Source organism: Phalacrocorax aristotelis, chromosome 18 (assembly GCF_949628215.1).
Source record: "Phalacrocorax aristotelis chromosome 18, bGulAri2.1, whole genome shotgun sequence".
Classification (NCBI taxonomy): domain Eukaryota; kingdom Metazoa; phylum Chordata; class Aves; order Suliformes; family Phalacrocoracidae; genus Phalacrocorax; species Phalacrocorax aristotelis.
This window is the reverse complement of record NC_134293.1, coordinates 5,092,124-5,111,785: the sequence shown is the minus strand read 5'-3', so window position 1 is coordinate 5,111,785 and position 19,662 is coordinate 5,092,124. Positions and strand designations below refer to the sequence as shown.

Here is a 19,662-nt window from a genome sequence, read left to right as displayed (position 1 = left end):
GGTCCCCGCGGGGCCTGGCCTCGGGTGGGGAAGCGGCAAGACCCAGGGCTGTGGCCACTGCCCGGGGCAGGCGTCTGTGCTTCTCCCGCTGCCCTGCGGTCATGAACTGCCCTTCCTTCCTGGGCTAAGTGCCCTGGGAGCGTGACACTGCTGCGAGGGTGTCACGGCTGTGAGAGTGACGTGGCTGTGAGGATGTCACGGCTGTGAGTGACGTGGCTGCAAGCTTGACACGGCTGCAAGGGTGTCACGTCTGTGAGGGTGACACGGCTGTAAGCGTGACACGGTTGCGAGTGCGACACGGCTGCGGTCCCTGTGCTGCCGTGGGTACGCCCAGGCCCGCAGCCCCCCGGCCGTGAGGAGCGCTATCCCCGCACACCCGCGAGCCCGGGGCAGGCTTCGTCCCTGCCCCGACACCGCCGGCCCCGGGGCTCCCCCTTCGCTTATTTTCGGGCTCCTTCGAGGTGAAAAAAACGACCCCGTGGGGCAAATGCAAGCGCCAGCGCCGGAGGCCGCGGGGTGCAGCGCGGGTGGTCGCCGACCCGGTTCCCCGCTCCCCCACGCCCCACCCCACCGAGGCCCCCCCCGCTGCCCCCCGGCTCCCGTAGCCGCGCCCCGGAAGTGCTCCCCGTTGCCATAGCGCCGCTGCCGGGAGGGCAGAAGATGGCGGCCGTGGCGGGGCCGGAGGAGCCGGAGCCGTGCGGTTCCTTCCGCCGTTACCTGGCGCGGCTGGGCGCCCTGCGGCCTCAGCCCGGCGCGGAGCTCCCCGACGGCGGCCGCCGCCGCACCGAGCTCCACCTGGTCTTCGATCAGCTCATCTCGGAGAGCTGTGGGCCGGCGCCGGCGGCCGGGCCCAGCCCGCAGGTACGGCGGGAGCGGGGCCGGGGAACGGGCCGGTACCGGGGGGCCAAGCGACGCCGTGGCTCCGATCGCCCGCGCTGCCGGGGCCGGCGCGGGGCGCGCCACACACGGGGATGCGCACACGCGGGAGGGGAGGGGGCGGGGAAGGGCGCTCGCACGCGGGTGTGCCTGTCACGGGAGCGTACACGTCACGCGGGTAAGCGCACGCTTACTCGGGGTCTCGCCCACCCGCGTGGATGCTCCTGTGGGGACACGCGTGTGCGTGCCCTTAAACTCGGGTGTGCGCGCCGGGGTGGGCGTGCGGGTGCTTCCACCGCTGCGCACGCCCGCGGGTGTGCGCGGGCTTGCGTGGGCGCGCCCGCGGCCGTCTCGCCCGGTGCATCCATGCAGCAGCCCCGCACGTACCACCCTGCGGCTCCCCAGGGGCCGGCTCGCTGCAGGCCGTGAGTTTTCCTGCACGTCTTCCACTCCCCTCCCCACGGCCGCGTTCCCTCCTGCCTTCACCCACCCCCGGTTACCGTCCCCACCTCCCTGGGTCGTGTCACTGAATCCCAGACTGGCGGGGGTTGGAAGGGCCCTCTGGAGCTCACCCCGTCCCACCCCCTGCGTGAGCAGGCACAGCCAGAGCAGGGGCACAGGGCCGCGTCCAGGCGGGGTGTGAATGTCTCCAGGGAAGGGACCCCACAGCCTCTCTGGGCAGCCTGTGCCCCTGCTCTGGCACCCGCACAGGGAAGGGGTTTGTCCTCATGTTCAGGTGGAACTTCCCGTGTTCCAGCTTGTGCCCGTTGCCCCTTGGCCTGGCGTTGGGCACCACTGGAAAGAATCCTGTCCCATCCTCCTGACACTCACCCTTTAGATAGTTTTAAGCATTGATGAGATCCCCCCTCAGTCTTCTCCTCTCCAGGCTGAACAAACCCAGGTCTCTCAGCCTTTCCTCATAAGGGAGATGCTCCAGCCCCCCGATCACCTTGGTAGCTCTCCCCTGGACTTGCTTGAGCAGTTCCCCATCCTTCTTGAACTGGGGGCCCCAGAACTGGACGCAGCACTCCAGATGTGGCCTCACTAGGGTGGAGTAGAGGGGAGGATAAGATTTGTGAGCTCTGCTGCCATGTGCTGAAACTGTTCCAGGGTTGGCATGTGTGGCCCAGTGGCAGGAGGGTGTGGGCGCTGGTGGAGATGGCTGGTGACACCAGTGAGTGGGCAGTGGGTGGGACTGTAGGCATGCGGACTCAGAAATTTTCACAGTCTGTTATTCAAACAATTAAAAATTTTAAAGTCTTGAAGTAAGCCCTCCAAAGCTGAACGCTGTAGTTTTGCAATATTGATACTGCTCCATAGAGAACACAATGTTCTTCATTATTATGCTTTAAACAGTGCTGACTTACTGATATTTATTCATTTTATTTCCAGAGTAGACTTACTTTGTCTTTTGGAATTAGCTGGGGGTTTCTTGGACAATGATCCTTTTTTTCCCCCTTCCATTCCTTGATCTAACTTTGTATTTTTCCTTTGCCATTATTATTGGCTCCACTTTCACTCCAGTGTTTAAGTGGTGGTGTCTGAGCAGCACTCCTGCAATTTGAATCTGTGCCAGCATGTCCTTGCATCGGGATGAAGGTCTGTAGATGGCCGAGCAGAAGCTCGCTAGCTGGAGTTTCATTCGTTTTGTTACATTATCTGTGTGTATTGATGTTAGTGGTATCCACATGCAGACCTGGTTGCGTGATCAAAGTCTCAGCTGGTGATGTGGTTTCCACCCTGGCTTTGTAGACTCAAAATAATAAACTGAGGCTTTCTCTTCCAGGATGTTTGTGCTCTGCTTGTCCAAGCCTGTCAGCTGGTTCACCTTGATCAGGAACATCTTGTCAGCAAAGTTTGTCAGCTTATTCATCACTTACTTAACAGATTTCAGGTACGGAAAATTTGGCCTTGTCCATTCTTCTTCCATGTCATGGCTCCCTGGTCCCCCACTAAGCCAGGGAGGACTTCTGTCTCTTTTTATGGGGCTACAGAGCTGACCTTCATGCAGAGTTTCTTGATTTTCACTTTGTTGCATATTTATTCGTAGCTGAGGTTCTGATTTGTGGCTCTAGCATGGTTCCTCATGTAAAACCAGCTCAGTCAGAAGTGATACACCATTGGAAATACTCTTGGTCATAGGACACTTGATTTACCAATTTCTTAAGCGTCAGCTGATTCTGTGATGGTGTATAATTTTAACAGCCAGGTCACCTGAGTCTGTAACCAATATATCTGGGTATATTAACTCCAGCAGTACATGACAATGTTTTCTTGACCACAGTCCTTTTCTGTTACAACAGGTAATGGTTGATGAACAGAACTTGAATTTTCTTCTCTCCTACTGTATCTCTGCTCTTAAGCAGTGCAGCTCTTGGACACATGTCGAAATTCTGCAAGCCTTAGCAGCTCTTGTTTACAATAATGGGCCTAAATGTCAGAAGGTGAGTTCACAAGCTAAAAGAAAGTAACCACAAAAATATTTGCACCCTTCTGAGTATGTCTGCTTTCTCCACTGCCCCACCCCCACCCACCCCCTGAAAAGAAAGAATAAAAAGTATAATTTTCTCAAATCACCACACCTTTTATGTTAAGAATAATCCCATTTAAATAGTGACTGATATTTGTGGAAAAGTTGAATTTCAGGTGTGATAGCTATATATACAAATAATCAGTAGATAAAAGGGTTCTTCCTATGCTGAATACCTCTATACCTGCAGGCAGCAGCTGCCGGGACCACCTATTACGTGGCTTGAGCCAAAGGCACGCTATTAAAGAAGGGCACGAGGCTTAGTCTGCAGACTAACTATGCTGGTATGCCTATGTGTCAGGCAGGAAGAACATGCGGAGCTTCAAATTGCACATTACTTGGCAGCCTCCATTGAGGATCCTGAAATTTATCCTGTAACCAGATCAGGTTTTTAGTGTGCAGGGGGCTCAAAGCCTCAAACTGGAGACTATCAGGTATCAGTCCTGAGGTTTGTACGAAGCTCCTTATTGCTGCAGTGTGACTGATGGTGTTTGATATGTTGAATTCCCCTGCTGTCACCAGCTCTTGGCAGCTTGCAGAGCAGTTTCTGCTGTTGGGCTGAAGCACGGGGTGGTGATGATCGCAGTTTTGGAGCTGCCAGCTTGCGTGGGTTTGTAGCCAATATAACCACAGCAGTATGGTACAGCAGTTGTTACTAACTTAGCTTTATGTATGGGAAGAAAGCATAAATTGGGACTCAGTCTGAGCTGTGCTCATGCTCGATACTTTTCTAATACAAAATACAAGAACTTTGGAAATTAGTATTTACATGTCATTTATTATAGACATAATCAGTCTATGGAATCTGAAAATGCAACTGACAAAACTTCTTTTGTAGCATAGATGTGTTTAGCTCCCAAACAGAAGAATCAGGAGGCTGGGGAAAGAGCGCTGACCCCTAATGGCTTTTGGTGGTTTGTTTTAGTATCTCCCGGATTTGCTGGGCAAGACTGGGCTCTTGGTGCAGTTCAGCGATTCTGCTCAGCCAGATGTGGAACTCAGGAGGGCGGCAGTACGCAGCATGGCAAACCTGTGTCTCAGGTGCGTATAAGCCTTTTCAGATGGTGGAGTGGATGCTTTAGAAGATGTACAGCTGACAGCACGGACAGCTGGTCTACTTTGTTTGTGGTAGGAACAGCAAATTCAGGGCCAGTAAGGTGTATATGTGTGAGTTTAAAATCTGAAACTTTAGTGCTCTAAGATATTGTATCATCTGTGGATAAAACCATAAACTCTCAGTCTTCCAGAAATAATGTTATGTAGCTTAGTTTAGGGAAGAAAAGAACAAGTGTTGTGCTGCCTGGTCCCTGCAGTGATTCTTTGGGTTAATTTTGCACAAGAAATGGTCAGCTACAAGTTTTCCTAGCGATTGTCAGTTATTCTTTTGCAATTCATCCATTTTTCTATTCCACATGTAAATATGCTGATGCTGCAGCAACATCAAATCTGTATTAGCTGCTGCACAGGAAGAATTTTGACTAACCAGACTCTGTGGGCAAGCAAGCAATTAATAAAAGCAGTAGATATTTGGACTTGTTCTAAAGAGTTTTTGGTTAAAAGTTCCCCTGAACAGATGTTTTTTTTTTTTTTAAAATGAAACAGAACACCCCCCCAAACAAACACAAAAGTTTGGAATTTCAGGACTTACAGGTGAAGTCTGAAGGACTACTTAATGTAAATAAATGCAACCTTTGGCAGTCTGGGGCATGATTTTTCTGTGGAGAGTTGGGACTGGTTAGCCTGGAGAAAAGAAGGCTCAGCGAGGATCTCACTAATGTGATGGCAGGGAATGAAGATGACAGAGCCAGACTGTTTTCAGTGGTGTGCAGTGAAAGGACAAGAAGCAATGGGCACAAACTGAAATACAGGAAATTCCGACTAAACGTAAGAAGAAAAAAAAAAAAAAGTAAGGATTATCGAACACTGGAACCAGTTGCCCAGAGAGGCCATGGAGTCTTCATCCCTGGAGATGTTCAGACTTGTCTGGGCCCAGTCCTGGGCAACCTGCTCTGATTGACCCTACTTGAAGCAAGAAGGTTGCACTAGGTGATCTCCAGAGGTCCCTTCCAACCTCAGCTGTTCTCTGATTTTAATTTCAGGAAAATCACTTGCAATGTTAGAGTTTTCCTGTGAGCATTTTAGAATGTGTTGATGGCTTGAAGTAATTAAATGTGATGGAACCAGGTGCTTAGGAATCCATTGCAAAAGAATTTGTTTAATGACTCTAAATCCCCTGCAACAATGGCCAGCTCTTACTAAATGGTACTCAAGGTGGCAAAGGTGAAGTGGTGGAGTTGCCCTCTCTTCATGCAGTAAGTCAAGTGGATATTAAAATGTTTCAGCACGTTAAGGTTGCCCAGACTTCATGGAAACTGGGGAAATGGCAAAAGTTATTCTAGGCCCTTTTCAATGCCAAATTTTGCCTAAACAGCCTTTATAAGCATGACAGCTTGTTAAGCTGTGCTTGGAGAGTCATTGTCATTGAGAAGGTGGCCACAGAAGCAGAGTAGGTGTAAGGCACGCTATGACTGTACTAGCTCTTTGTGCAGAAGGTTTTCTTTTCTTCCTTATAGTGGTAGAGCTCATCCCTTTCAAAGAGCTGTCCATCCATCCAAGGGCCTGTGCTCTTCTGTCTAGGCAGAGGGCTTGGATCCGAATTTGTGTAACTATATAAAGCTGTGGAACAGACTAAACCAACCATTTGTCTCCTCCTGCTTTGATGTTAGTGTGCCTGGACAGCCGTACTTGGATGAGCCCTACAGAAGTGTCTGTTTTCAAACTTTTCTAAGTGTTCTGCAGTCTTCAAAAACCTCTGATGTAGATGACATCGCTTTTTGCATGGTAAGTGTGAGTCTAATTTTCTAGCATACTCTAATTAGGAGATTGTGCTGCTGGAATACTGGAATTTGGAATATACAAAATTTGGAATATTGTCAAGTGAGATTTTGCTTAAATAGTCTTTTTTTATAAATAAACATAAGTAACTCTCCCAGTAATTATCTTGAGCAAAACCGCAGTTGTCTTGAAGGTCACTTGAAAGATGAGAACCTTCAGTGTTTTGGGAAGGAAAATAAGTAATTCTGTGTTTTGGTTTTCAGTTACTGCAAAATGCACTGAAAGGTATCCAGTCGCTTCTAAATGGTGGGAAGATGAAACTAATGCAAACTGACCAAATTGGATCTCTTCTTGCAGTATTAAAGGTAAATACTTAAATCCACCTTGAGGAAGAGGCAGACACTGGAAGGTGCATGTTCCAGATGCTTGTTAAGTGGGAAACAGGAGGAGAAGAGGAGAAAGAGGGAGCAGGGAAGCTGGCACGTGGGGGGAAATGTAGTGTGAGATATAAAGAAAAAGATGTTGAGTTTCTCTCACAGCATCTTAACTGCACTTCCTGCAAAAGAATGCGAGAGAAAGATGAGAGGTTCATTTTTTGTGGGCCTACGTAAAATCCTTCTAGAGGTAGTTGAATTTCAGATTTTGCATAGCTGTTACATAGCATGGGGAGAGGCAAGACCTGGGGGAAAGATCACAAGCCCAACTGAAAATTGATGAACACCTGAGTAAATACAGAGTAAATCTTCGTGCATCAAAAAGGGAAGGTGTGCTAATGTTTTTGTTACTGTTCTAGAAATGTATGTTTCATGGACTGCCAGGACTGAGCATAGAAATGCCCGCAGCCTTGTACCCGGCTCCATTACCTCAGTACGATAAAAGGTCACCCATCAAACAGGAACAATCAGAACCAACCGCCTTCAAGCAGACAGGGGTAAGCTGAAATCATACTGATTCTGCTGCATGCTCATTGTGTGCATGCTTGTTGATGTTATGTGTTGCCTGACGTGACATTAGTGGCTAACGGGCTCTTTGTGTTCTGTGCATGTGATACATTTCACATTCTTTGCTTTAAAGGTATTGATTATAAATCTCTGCACCAAGTAAAATTGCTTTGTAAACTCAGGTGAGGAGAACAAACGGCTCTGCAGAGGTTGGCTTTCCTGAGTTAAGCTGTGTGCATCAGTTATTCATCTATAGCGAAGAATTCTTGGCCTGCAGACATGGGATTGGTGCATGCAGACTAGCCAGTGTTTTTTAAATTTTATAAGTTACATTTTCTCTCCTAACACTTGCACAATTGTTTGACTCTTTCTTAGGGAAGTCAAGTTCATTTAGAGACTGATTTCCTTCCCCCTCCCCCATCTGTTCTGCCTAATCCTTCTACAGGTTATTTTTTAACCCTGTAAAAATTTTGGATTACCGATTATCTGAAAGACATTAGAGAAAATGAAGTTGTGTAGTCATGTTGACTTCGTTTCTTTCCAGATGTTAAATACCTACTGTAAATCTAAAAGAACTACAGAAGTATTTACTGTTCCTCCTCTTTTCACACTTTTGTGTGAAATAAGATTTTTAACTAAAAGTTGTCTTGGAAATCTTTTGCTTTACTGATGAAGGGGCCAAAGCTTAACTTTTGAGGCTATTCAGCTATGAAGTGCTTACATACACTAAGGTATTACTATACTGATGTTACTGTTGCTACTAATAAGCAGAGTTTGTAAACTCAGATACTAAAGAAGTGACTGTTTCTGTATGTACAGTATTGCACATGCATGTAATTGCACTTCTGTGCAGTATTGTTGCATCAGAAGAATGCTAAATAGCTGTGAGAACTCTCGGTAAACTATATCTTGTGGAAAAACTCATTTAGAACTTGGACATACAGAGGCCATGATTTATTATATTAAACTCTGTTTTTATTCTGGATTAGAATCATAGAATCATAGAGTCACTAAGGTTGGAAAAGACCTCTAGGATCATCAGGTCCAACTGTGAACCCCGCACTACCACGTCTCCTACACCATGCCCCATAGTGCCACCTCTACACGTCTTCTAAATACCTCCAGGGATGGCGACTCCCCCACCTCTGGGCAGCCTGGGCCAATGCCTGACCACTCTTGCAGTAAAGACATTTTTCCTAATATCCAATCTAAATTAGCGATTAGGATTAGCGATTAGTTTTGTCTTCAGATGAGACATTTTTACCTTAGTAAAAGATTTACAACTATAAAATCTTTGCACGTCTTGCTGGATATTATTTCAAAAGATTAAAAAAACCCCCTACTTTTCATCTTAAAACAGAACCGAAGAAAAAAGTCCAAAGGGAAAGAGAAGAAGAAGGGAGAGTTTGGGGAAGAAGGAAGAGAAGATTTGGGTGATATGGGAAATGATTCAGCCCTTGGAGCTGACATGCTGAAATTACGCCTGGGGGATGAGCGGAACAGTCTTTGTTCAGATCCTCGGACTCGTGCATCAGATGTTGTATATATGCCTGCTGGAAAGGATCACTTGTCTTCACATTGTACTAGCTGGAAAAGAATCAGCAGCAGTGAGTCAGAATATTCTGATGCCGAAGGTGGAATGCAGAGCAAAATGAGGTGATTGTTGTTCATGTAAACCCAAAGCATGGTAGCAGAATGTACTATCCTTCATGACAATTTATGCTTTAACATGGTACATGAGCTTACCTTTTGTTCCTGTAGATCTGGCACAGTTTTTACACGTGTGCAGATTCTTACACTTCCATGGGATCCTAGCACTTTGTTCTTAATCAAAACTGTTGAGGAAATCACTTTGATTTATGTGGTTATACAAGAAAACTGGAAGGCAGTAATTTGTATTGGTTTGAAAGTAAATTTGTTCTTTCTCTTCCTGTTCTTGGTCTAAAAAATGTCTTCTCACAGCTAGCCACTAATATAAATGAAAGAGGTTAAGCCCATTACTTTTCACTGCTGCTATTTCATTAATCTTTCTGTTTGTTTTTAAGATCTTATCAAGCGAATGTTCGTCAAGGGGCTCTAGCCTGTTTCCTCTCTGCTATAAAATCAATAGAAAAAAGAGTTCTCTATGGCTACTGGTCAGCGTTTGTTCCTGATGCACCTGGTATCGGCAGCCCCCAGTCAGTGTCCTTGATGACTATTGCTTTAAAGGACCCTTCTCCAAAGGTGAGGCAGTTCTGAGTAGAAAAAACATTGGGTTTTCTTCCATATTTACCTTAAGAGTTGTCTTCTCTGGCCTTCAGTAAGTACTTTGGCTACTGTATCTGTGTCACTGATCACTTGTACAGCAAGAAATAAAAGAGAATGTGTTGGTTAAGGAAACAAAGGATTGGTTGTGTACTGCTGGAAGCTAAATGAAAAGATAACTGGAGTTGAATTTTCTCTTGCTGGAGGAAAAGACTTTAATAATTTTAAAAATTCTCCATCAGCTCAAAGGAGGTGTTAAAAGAGGGTAACCGAAATTTTTTATCATTTCAGACCCGTGCCTGTGCTCTTCAAGTTCTCTCAGCCATCCTGGAAGGTTCTAAGCAGTTTCTTTCTGTTGCTGAAGATGCTAATGATCACAAGAGAGCGTTTACCCCCTTCTCTGTAACTATTGCTTCTAGCATCCGGGAGCTGCATCGCTGCCTGCTGCTAGCCCTGGTGGCAGAATCTTCTTCTCAAACACTGACACAAATAGTCAAGGTAACTGTACTGTAAATGTTTCAGATGCTGCCCAAGAGATGATACTGGTCTCTAGATTAAGTCTCGAAGTAAGATTGCACAGAAATTATTGTAGCTGTTGAGGATTAAGGTGGTGTTATCCCAAAAGGCTTCTTTGACTTGAGTCTTCCTACAGAGTCCTGGGGTTTCTTTTCTCTTCAGCACAATTCCCTCGTTCCTGCATTTCTTCCCTGTAGCATTTTTGGAGCTAAATGAACCTATGAAATGATTCTGAAGTCTCACATTGGCTTTAAAACTGGAATCCAAACTGCCAAAAAAAGCTTTCCATGGGCTATTGAAATTCCTTGGTCTTTGTGCGAGGTCACAGTAGTTAAATACTTGTTCTTAGGAGCCAGGTTTGTAACCAGTTTTCAAACAGCAGATAATTGGGGCATTTGTTTTCAGGTGCCCTCAGATAATTAGCTGTCTAAATGACCTAAATTACAAATGTAAAAACAAATCTGTTGGAGATCAGGCTGACATTGTAACCACCGCTCCATGTATGTTCTTTTGTGTGTTTCAGTGCCTTGCAAATTTGGTTTCAAATGCACCGTACAGCCGTTTAAAACCTGGATTGCTGACAAGAGTTTGGAACCAGATAAAGCCATACATTTGTCATAAAGGTTTGCATTCTGTTTGGCTGGAGCCTCTTTGTATATGTTATATCTTAGTTCAGCATTGGTTATTACAAAATAGTTGTGGATTTCCCCCCTCCCCATTCTTCATAAGTACGTAAACATATGTATTGCTATTGAATTATATGTTATAATCTTGTCTTATCTGAAAACTGCTGAAGAAGGATGCTGACATGTCAGTGAGATGCTAATGGCCTGGCTTTTTCTTCCCCTGCCCTCTTCTTTCTTGCAGATGTTAATGTTCGAGTTTCTAGTCTGACATTATTAGGGGCTATAGTATCTGTCCAAGCACCTTTACCAGAGGTGCAGTTACTTCTGCAACAGCCCAGTTCTTCAGGGCGAAATAATAGCGGTAGCACAACCCCTCACCGTTCTAATTCTTCTGAGCAGTGGAGAAAAGCACTCCCCTCAGAAGCGGAGCCTCCAGATAATCCAGCAGGATGTACTTCTTCAGAACCATGCTGGCTTCTCAGTCTCTGCGTTTCCATCATCGTTCTGCCCAGAGAGGATTCCTGTTCTGACAGCGATGCTAACTTTCCATCGTTTTCCAGTGTTTATGAACCATGTCCCCTTCGACTGGAATCCTTACAGGTGGGGATGAACAGCTAGCTTGTAAAATGAATAGCTTGGTACAATATCAAATTATGTCATGTCTGCCAAGCCTCAGTCGTGGGTTGCCTTTGCTTCTAGCTCTTTCAGTGAGATTTAGGCTGAAGCATTTGCTAGTGCATCATGTCTGAGCTGCTGTGACTGAAAGAGCAGTAATATTTTGTGCCTGTGGCCACAGCGTAGCCGTCCCATAGTAAACCTGCTATAATAAGTTCGTCTGCCTGTGATTTTTGTTACCTTCATTATTTTTAAATATTTGGTTGTGTGTGCTGGCATTTGGTGAAGGCTGTGAGTCTTCCCTATGTGAACTCCTCCGTACAGAATCTAAATTAAAGTTTTGCAAGAAAACAGTGGGGAAGAACCTTGCAGTCATAGAACAGTCTGCAAGGAACTATGGAGTGATGCTGGTATGACTGAAGGAGTGCCTGTGAATGTTGAGGCTTGGCCTTGTTTTTCTTCATGTAACCATGGAAAATAGTAAGATCTTGTAACATGCATCCCAAGGAGTCTTACTCTTTTTCTGGAACAATGAATAGTTGTTAAATCCGGCTTCACAGAATGCAGCAGCAGTATTCCAGGAGTGAGAGAATGTGTTGGTCTTACAGGTACTCTTGCTGAGTTTTTTAGCTACAGGAGACCTCACTTAAAGTAAATAATTCATTGTGTTGCTACTTGATAGTGCTTTTGTGGCCCTCTTTTGAACAAGATAATAGAATAGGGAGGTTTTTAATTATCTGTAGTATTCTAGAAGTTGTGCTGCAATGTGTATCTGTTACATCAGAGTTTAGTGTATGGTCCTAGTGTTGATTAGCCCATTAACATCATCTCTGTGTGTATTTGGGGTATTTTGGCTTCATAGAAGGAAAAATGCTGAATTGAATTTCTTCTGTTTGTGTTCAGGTGTTGGCTCTTCTTGTAAAAGGTTATTTCTCTATGGCTCAGAGCTATTTCCTAGAACTTGGAGAAGTGGCTTGCAGATGCATGGAAGAAATGGATCCATCCATTCAACTTCATGGAGCCAAAGTAAGAGCAGGAGGAAACATCAACATTGTTTTACCAAGCCAATTTTGCCTATTAGTGTGCTTTGCAAATACAAATGAGTAGGGATGAATATTCAGAGCATCTTTGTGTATTTGATGTAGCACACTGTAAAGAGCTGGTGCCTGCTATAGCCCTTTGGGAAATGCAGTACCCTGGCACTTTGAGAAATGCACCTTCTGTTTCCAGTCTTGAATTCTTAGCAGAATTTTGTTGCTCTGCTGAGTCACCAGGAAGCTTGGGAAACGCAAGGACTGTAACACTGGTCCTTCCCTGATTTAGCATCAGCTGCTGCAGGAACTGTAGTCTGTCACCCAAAGGAAAGATCAGAGAGATTTCCTCTTTGCACGGCAATTTGTTATGCTGCTCTAGCTGGAGACTTTATGTAAGAAAGGCTTTTTCTCTAATTTCTTCACTAGCAGGGACAGAGTAGAGTCCAAAACAATACTGAATCTTTTATTTTTGTTCCCTGGAAAAGTAAGTATAGTCCTAGGTAAAGGTTGCTATGGTTCCATGGTACTTGAGTCATCCCTGATAAAGAACTAGTTGGTTTTTGTTTCCTTGCAGCTTCTGGAGGAGCTGGGCACAGGTGTACTACAGCAGTACAAACCCGATTCAGCTGTTGCTCCTGAACAGAGAGTACCTGTCAGCATGGTAAGTGTGTGGGCTCCCTCTGAGATTCAACTTTACCGAGCCTCCTTTCTTGAACTCTCTGCAGAGTTACTGGCATGGATGCAGATAAATCAATTGCAGGAGAGCAGAAAGGGACTCGGTACCCTGCAGCTTTATAGGTGTTGTTATGTATGATTTTTGTAGCCTTCGTGCATTATTTTGGCGTTTGTTTTTGTCTGTAGGCCGGTGTGTTGTTTTTTAATTTTTTCTTTTACATGATGTTAACACTGCCTCTCTGCCTTTCCTCATCCCACGTCTTCCTGCCTGCTGTAAGACAGAAAGCTGGAAGAACAGTGCAGATTATGCATGTGTCATTACTGCTGCATAAAACCTAGAACCTAGAAGTTTTAGTGAATTTGTGTTGTTACAAGAGCCAGCCTACATATTCTGGCTGCTCGCAAGTGCAGAGAGAGCAGCCAGAACCGTAATACATGTGATTTCAGAAAAACTCATTGTTCGAGGCTGTTTGTTGATATGTTTGTGGAAGCTGAGGAACTGGCATTCTAGTAGTAACATAGGCCTGTTTAAGTCGCTTCTGTGAACACAAGGCAACTTTAAAAATTTCTTAGCGTATGCCAAGTTTTGAGCCTGTCACCAGTGACCCTAAAATATAGGAAATGTGTCCAGTAGCCCTGGCTTCCTGTTACTTGATACGAATGTAAATTATTAGGCAAATAAAAACACCCAGCTGTGGGGATAGAATGGAATCATAATTCTACCTAATGCAATCTAACCTGAGTGTATGGGACCTTGAGAAGGAAACAAACAGAACTCGGTGAATGAGTACTTGATAGCAGTACTAAAATGTCTTTAAAATGTTTCTGAATGCTAAGTATTTTAGGCTTCCAAAGAGTTGTAATCACTTTCACATGCGATTATGCTACCTGCTGTAAGTATGCCTTGAAGAGGATAGTAGGAAAAGACAGTCTACTATAGAACTTAGGCATAATTTCTATGTTTAAATAGGTAAACCTGGCTGCTTCTTCTGTAGGTTGTAACTTTCTGGACTATGATGTTAAATGGCCCTTTACCTGGCACTCTTCAGAACTCTCCACATGCGACTCTTCAGACGAGTGCCTGTGATGCCCTGTCCTCTATCTTGCCAGAAGCTTTCAGCAGTCTGCAGGTAAGAGAGCACTCCTTTAAGTGTGGCATTTTTACCTATTGAGTCTTTGTTCTTGTCTACCAGGTTACAGTAGGGTAAAGCCTTTTAAGACTTAGAAGGAGAGGGTAGACGAATCTTCCAGATTTTTTTTTTTAAATATTCTGAACAAGTTGTAACTGTTGAAGACTGGAAAAGGCAATGTTGGGAGTAATTAGTCTGTCAAAACAATTAAATTGTGGATCACAGAAGCTGTTTGGCCCTGCCATGAATATTCAGCCTTGGTGATGATGCACAGAAGATGGAGAGCAAGAATCTCATTGCATGAGGGAGGGTTGAAGGGTTGTTACTTTGCTGGTTAGGTGTCTGAAGAGGCAGCTGAGCTAACAGCCATGGACTGACGTCGTTCACCAGTTTGCATGCATGTTTTTTCTTTTGGCTGGCTTTTAAAACACTGAACTGGTGATTGCCCTGGCAGAAGCAAACAAATGTGTTGGCCTTACTCTCCTTTTGCAACGGGAAATATGCTTTGAAACATGAAAGCCTTGGCAGCGTGTCACCGCTGCATTGTGCAGCTCCTTTTATGTCACTGTGCCCTTCTTGATGGGGAGTACTCTGCCAGATTTCATTTGCCCAAGAATTGCTAGTACAGCAGTATCTCTGGAATTCTCCATCTGGTTTCTCCAAGTACAGCATGTGCTTCATCACACTGTACTTTGATCTCATACAGTCTCTTGTCCCTGTGGCCACATGGGGTCAAGTCAGTGCCCACTCTGACCCTTTGCTCTCATGAAACAAACATCTTTGTCATGGGTTGGTAAACTGACAATCTGTCCAGGATGAACTTAATCTGCCTGGTTGTCCTTGTTAATGAAGGGGAAAGAGTGAAGTAAGACAGGAAAAGGCAACTGATCCAGTCTGTTTTACCTCTGATGGGCCATGCCTTCTGCATTTGGGTGATAGTAAATATTTTGGTTTCCTTTATGGTCTTATCCAAAAGCAACAAGATTATGTTTGGTGGAAGCATTCCCCTTTCCTGTGTGGCATCCTGAAATGCTGGTATGCTCTGAATGGTAGCTTCTAAAGATTCCACATATTAGAGTCTGTCAGAATATTTGTCAGTTGTCTGTCTTTGTGGGACAGAGATCTTTTCCGTTTCTCTCTGTTGCCATGACTGCTTATCGTTGCAGAATGACCAGCAGATACTGTGTGTCACTCTGCTTCTTGGCCTGAACCACAGTGAGAACCCACTGGTAAAAGCTGCTGCCGTGCGTGCGCTTGGAGTCTACATCCTCTTCTCTTGCCTTCGGCAGGTCAGAACTGGCCTATTTTTCTTATTTTGAGCCATTTTATAATGGGTTTGATGAACCATAAGATGTGGGACATGAGTTCTTTTGGAATGAATTGGCCTTCCTTCTTGCTTCTGGTCTGTAGTGTGTGTGTAGCGTAGCTTTACTGTCTCAGGACCTGCTCTTGCCTTCTGTGTGGTGAACGGAACCAGCGCAGTTGTAAGTGAGATGAAGCAGAAGCCAGAGTGTCTCATAAGTGAGAGCAAAAGGAGGGAGGTCAGGATCTTCCCTGAGCTCTTGGGGACAGAAGTGGGAAAGGCTAGGTCGGCACAAAGGAGCTGCAAGAGATAAGGTAGAGCTCGGAATAAGGGAACAGCTGTACAGTGCTCAGTAGAGTTTAACAAGTTTTTAATGGGAAGGCTTCAGTTTTGCTTAAAACTAAGAAGTGAAGTTTATTTAGAGAAAAAGGCTGTCTTATTTCCACAAAAAAAATTCATCTTAGCTTGGCTGAGCTGGAAGACTCTGTAGTTTTTGCAATGTGTCCTTAAATGGGTGTTTGTAATAAAAGATTTCTGCAGTAGCTGACGTTGAGATTTGAGTCAAAAATATTTTGAAAGAAAATCCTTTGCCATAGGCAGGGGAATGAAAATGAAACATAATGTGCTATAGAAGAGAAGATTAGGCAGGCAGTTCAACAGGGAGTTTGGAGAAGCAATTACTTTCTTAAGAGTGGGATTTGATGAGTATAAGATTGGTGGTCCAGGTAGTTATGTTAAAATCCAAAGTAACTAAAGCACCAATGAAATGAAATAATACATTGAAACCTTTCAGCAACAGCTACCCAAGAGAGAGGTGAACTTGGTCAGCATGCAGGCTTAGGCTGTTAATTAAAGACGAAACAAAGCTGTACAAAGAGCACCATAAACATGTTAAAAGTTGTCACCTAAAAAAGAAGAGTATATTAATAGAGCTGGTCTCTGTGCCGGTATCATTTTCCCTGAAAGGTCAGAACGTATGTTACTAAGGAAATCACCTGAGTTGTTAAAACTTTCTAACTTTGCAGCAGTTCTTACTTTTATAGGATGTGATGTTTGTGGCAGACACAGCAAACGCTATTCTGAATTCCCTCAATGACAAGTCTCCGAACGTCCGTGCCAAAGCGGCTTGGTCCCTGGGCAACCTTACAGACACTCTGATCATCAACATGTATGTAAGCGCACCTTTAGCCCGCAGAACTCCTCTCTCTGTCGAATTCCCGTAGCATCAGGCAGAGGGTACTGAATCTATGGAGTATCAAAAAGGCCAAGATTTGTCTTGGATTCTTCTTTTTAACCACTCTCCAGCCTGTGTGTCTACCAGTGTATGACGCTGTATTATAAGTATCCTGTATCCATCTGGGGCTGAATTCTACTAAACTGCTTGGGTTTAGGGCTTTCTATCCATTAGTTCCGGAATATATTCCGAGTTTACTTTTCAGTTTTCTATTTCTTGTATGTTGCTTGGTGTAATTTCATGTTTCCTGGTTATTTTACTTTCAGCATAACACAGAAGTAAAATTAATAAATATTTAACACTTCCTCAAGCCAAAGGCTGAAGGAGGTCTAAACTACTGTTATATTTTTAACAGGAGAAATAGTTATCATATATTCCTGCTACAGAACTACCTCTGAGCAATTCATTGCCCTCTGTTTTTTATTACAGACTTAATGCATTGCTAACCGGCTTTCTTGCATTGATAGTTTGGTTTTAAATTAATAAACATAGTGGTCACATGTAGGAAGGTCTGCCTTACATATTAGCCTTCTAAAGAGTGAAGGTTGTTCATACGCCTTTATAAAGGATTGTATCGCATCTTTGGGGATGGAGCGTCTGAGCTGGCCTTTCACGGTGTGATTCTTTCTCTAGGGAAACAATGGGGCAAAGTTTTCAAGAGGAGTTTTCTGATCTCCTACTGTTGAAAATGTTACGGTCTGCGACTGAAGCATCCAAGGACAGAGACAAGGTATGACTGAGGGGAAGGAGGGTGGAATTATCATAGTATAGTCAACTTTTGCATTTTTATTTAAAAAAAACAGGGAAAAAAAGGGCACCAGTTACTTTGGGGCGTTTTGCCCCAGCAGACAGGGAGCTGCAGCTCAGCATCTTCTCCTAAGGGCTGCTGTTTGGAGGTTTCACATGCTGTTTGACCTGCAGGGCATTGGACTGCGGCGCTTTTCCACAGTGCAGGGCGGGGTTTGGTTGGTTTTGGTTGGTTTTTTTCACGGTGACCATTTGCAGAGAATGATCTTTCTGGCAGCATTTAGGAAGTTGCCATCTGGTAAGACACTAGTCTGATTCCAGATAGGCTGAGCATGATTTTGTAGCAGGCTTGACAAAAGCTTTGCCTATAAGTGAAAAGCCAGAATGGTTTTATTGTGTATGTGTGTTTCAGGTAAAGAGTAATGCAGTCCGGGCCCTTGGGAATGTGCTTCATTTCCTTCAGCCACATCACATAGCAAACCCCAGGTTTAGGGAAGCCATCGAGGAATCTCTTCAGGCCCTTATTTCTACTGTTCAGAGTGAGGCCACTATGAAAGTGCGCTGGAATGCTTGTTACGCGCTGGGGAATGTATTTAAGAACCCTGCCTTGCCACTTGGTGAGTAACTTGCCCCACTGGCTTTGGATTTGCACAGCAGGTTGTGGTTTTGATAAGGTCTCTGCTACAAATGTGTTGGGGGGAAAAGGGAAGAAAGCAAACTGACTTTTCTGAGCTTCCTCAGAGCTCTTGCCAGTGAAATAGGCTCAGATCCTGCAAATGCTAATACAGGCATGGCTGTGCTGTGTTCAGCTGAATCTGTCATGTTAGAAAAGAGCACGAGGATGGGATTATAGCTGTGAATAGATGCAAAATGTCACTTTTCCTCTTACAAAGCTTCAGCTTAACTGTTTTTTAATGAATTTGTAATTTCATAACCCCCAGTTCTCTCATTTGAACCAGAATAAATACAGTAAATGTAAGCTCATTCAATATTTAGTAAATACATTTAGAGTTTTGTATATTTTGACTGATTGAAAAGGGGGTTTTCTTTCGTTTGTTTGTTTGTTTGTTTCTGTAGGAGAGGCTCCTTGGACCACACAAGCATATAGTGCACTTTCCTCGGTAGTGAAGTCCTGCAAGAATTTTAAAGTCCGAATCAAATCAGCCATGGCCCTCTCCATCCCTAGCAAGAGGGAATGCTACGGCTCCACTGAGCAGTTCTGCCAAATCTGGAGTGCCTTGGTGGTAGCCTTGCAGAAGAGTGAAGACACCGAGGACTTCCTGGAATTCAAGTACAGTGCCAGCCTCAGGACGCAGATCTGCCAGGCTCTGCTTCATTTGTTAAGTCTGGCAAAGAGCACAGACCTGGCAGTCATTTGGGAGACCATAACAGAGAATGGGGGTGCAATCAAACCCTATGTCTTGCAATACCTGAAATCTGGAGTTGAAGAAAGTGAAGCAGGAATGCACACGGACTTGAGCGAGAGGGAGAGAGTATTAAAAGGAGCTATCGAACATCTTAGTAGGGTAGAGAGAGAGCTGGAGGGCAAAGCGAGAGTAAGAGTGTCTGATTATCTGGAAGATGTCTTGACCAGCCATGCCAATGCCACTGAATTAACAGAGGCTTAGAAAGAAAGACCTGTTTCAGTGACCAATTACTTAAACTTCTGACTGGGCACAGAGAAGAAACACATTGCTTTCACTTACACAGGCCATCCAGAAGTTTCCTGTTGTTGGTATTAAATTTATTTCGGACGTATTGAAGTCATTCATAATGCCCGATGAGAAGTTGTGTAGAACTTTTTTTACGTGTGTTTATTGAACTCTTAAGTTGTCCTTGCTTGGTTTTGTTTGTACACTTAACTGTTACACATTACCACTTGGAAAACAAATGCCTCTTCCTTTTTCATATGTTTTATAAATCCACCTGTTCTCTCAGCTTCTCTAAAAGCATTTTGTTACTATTGCTGCTGTATTCAAAAACATGTTTGTAAAGGAGGGGTCTGGAAGAATTTTGTTTTTCTGAGCACTGCAAATGTTGTCACTGTTGTGTTCCTGCAATAAAGCCAAATATGCCAATATTTGAAGAATAGCTTAGAGCAAACACACTTTGCCTTTATCTGTCTACGTTCCTGGTGTCTTACACAGGGCCTGTACCTCCCTGCTGCCTTCACTCATCCTGTCATGCAAAAACTTGAAATTCCTCATTTCTAGGTGGATGGTACTGTGCTGCGTAAGCCAGAAAATGCAGAGTAGGTCTTCTGAGGCTGGGATTTTGACTTCTTCGAGCAGTGCTCCCCTTTCTGTGGGAGGTGCAGCAATGTTCTCAATTGCGTGTGGGTTTGTTTCTGTTTCCT

General features: G+C 44.6%; 1 protein-coding gene across 1 annotated transcript; it reads left to right on the top strand.

Annotated features, from left to right (window-relative positions):
- The first annotated feature begins 280 nt into the window (after nucleotides 1–280).
- Nucleotides 281–19,386, top strand: HEATR6 (HEAT repeat containing 6). Its single transcript, XM_075113639.1, has 20 exons — nucleotides 281–861; nucleotides 2,663–2,770; nucleotides 3,180–3,320; nucleotides 4,332–4,447; nucleotides 6,133–6,247; nucleotides 6,505–6,606; nucleotides 7,035–7,172; nucleotides 8,543–8,838; nucleotides 9,228–9,405; nucleotides 9,718–9,924; nucleotides 10,466–10,565; nucleotides 10,810–11,168; nucleotides 12,087–12,209; nucleotides 12,792–12,878; nucleotides 13,888–14,022; nucleotides 15,189–15,311; nucleotides 16,369–16,493; nucleotides 17,193–17,289; nucleotides 17,719–17,923; nucleotides 18,384–19,386. The coding sequence occupies exons 1-20, from the start codon at nucleotides 661–663 to the stop codon at nucleotides 18,932–18,934; spliced, it is 3,507 nt and encodes a 1,168-aa protein (XP_074969740.1). The 5' UTR covers nucleotides 281–660; the 3' UTR covers nucleotides 18,935–19,386.
- Nucleotides 19,387–19,662: the final 276 nt, after the last annotated feature.

What these genes read in the sequence shown, in the direction of transcription:
- HEATR6 (XM_075113639.1), top strand. Translation starts at nt 661, where the DNA reads ATGGCGGCCGTGGCGGGGCCGGAGGAGCCGGAGCCGTGCGGTTCCTTC. An exon ending in ATGACATCGCTTTTTGCATG is followed by an intron (nt 6,248 to 6,504) that starts GTAAGTGTGAGT and finishes TTTGGTTTTCAG; the next exon opens with TTACTGCAAAATGCACTGAA. An exon ending in CCGCCTTCAAGCAGACAGGG is followed by an intron (nt 7,173 to 8,542) that starts GTAAGCTGAAAT and finishes ATCTTAAAACAG; the next exon opens with AACCGAAGAAAAAAGTCCAA.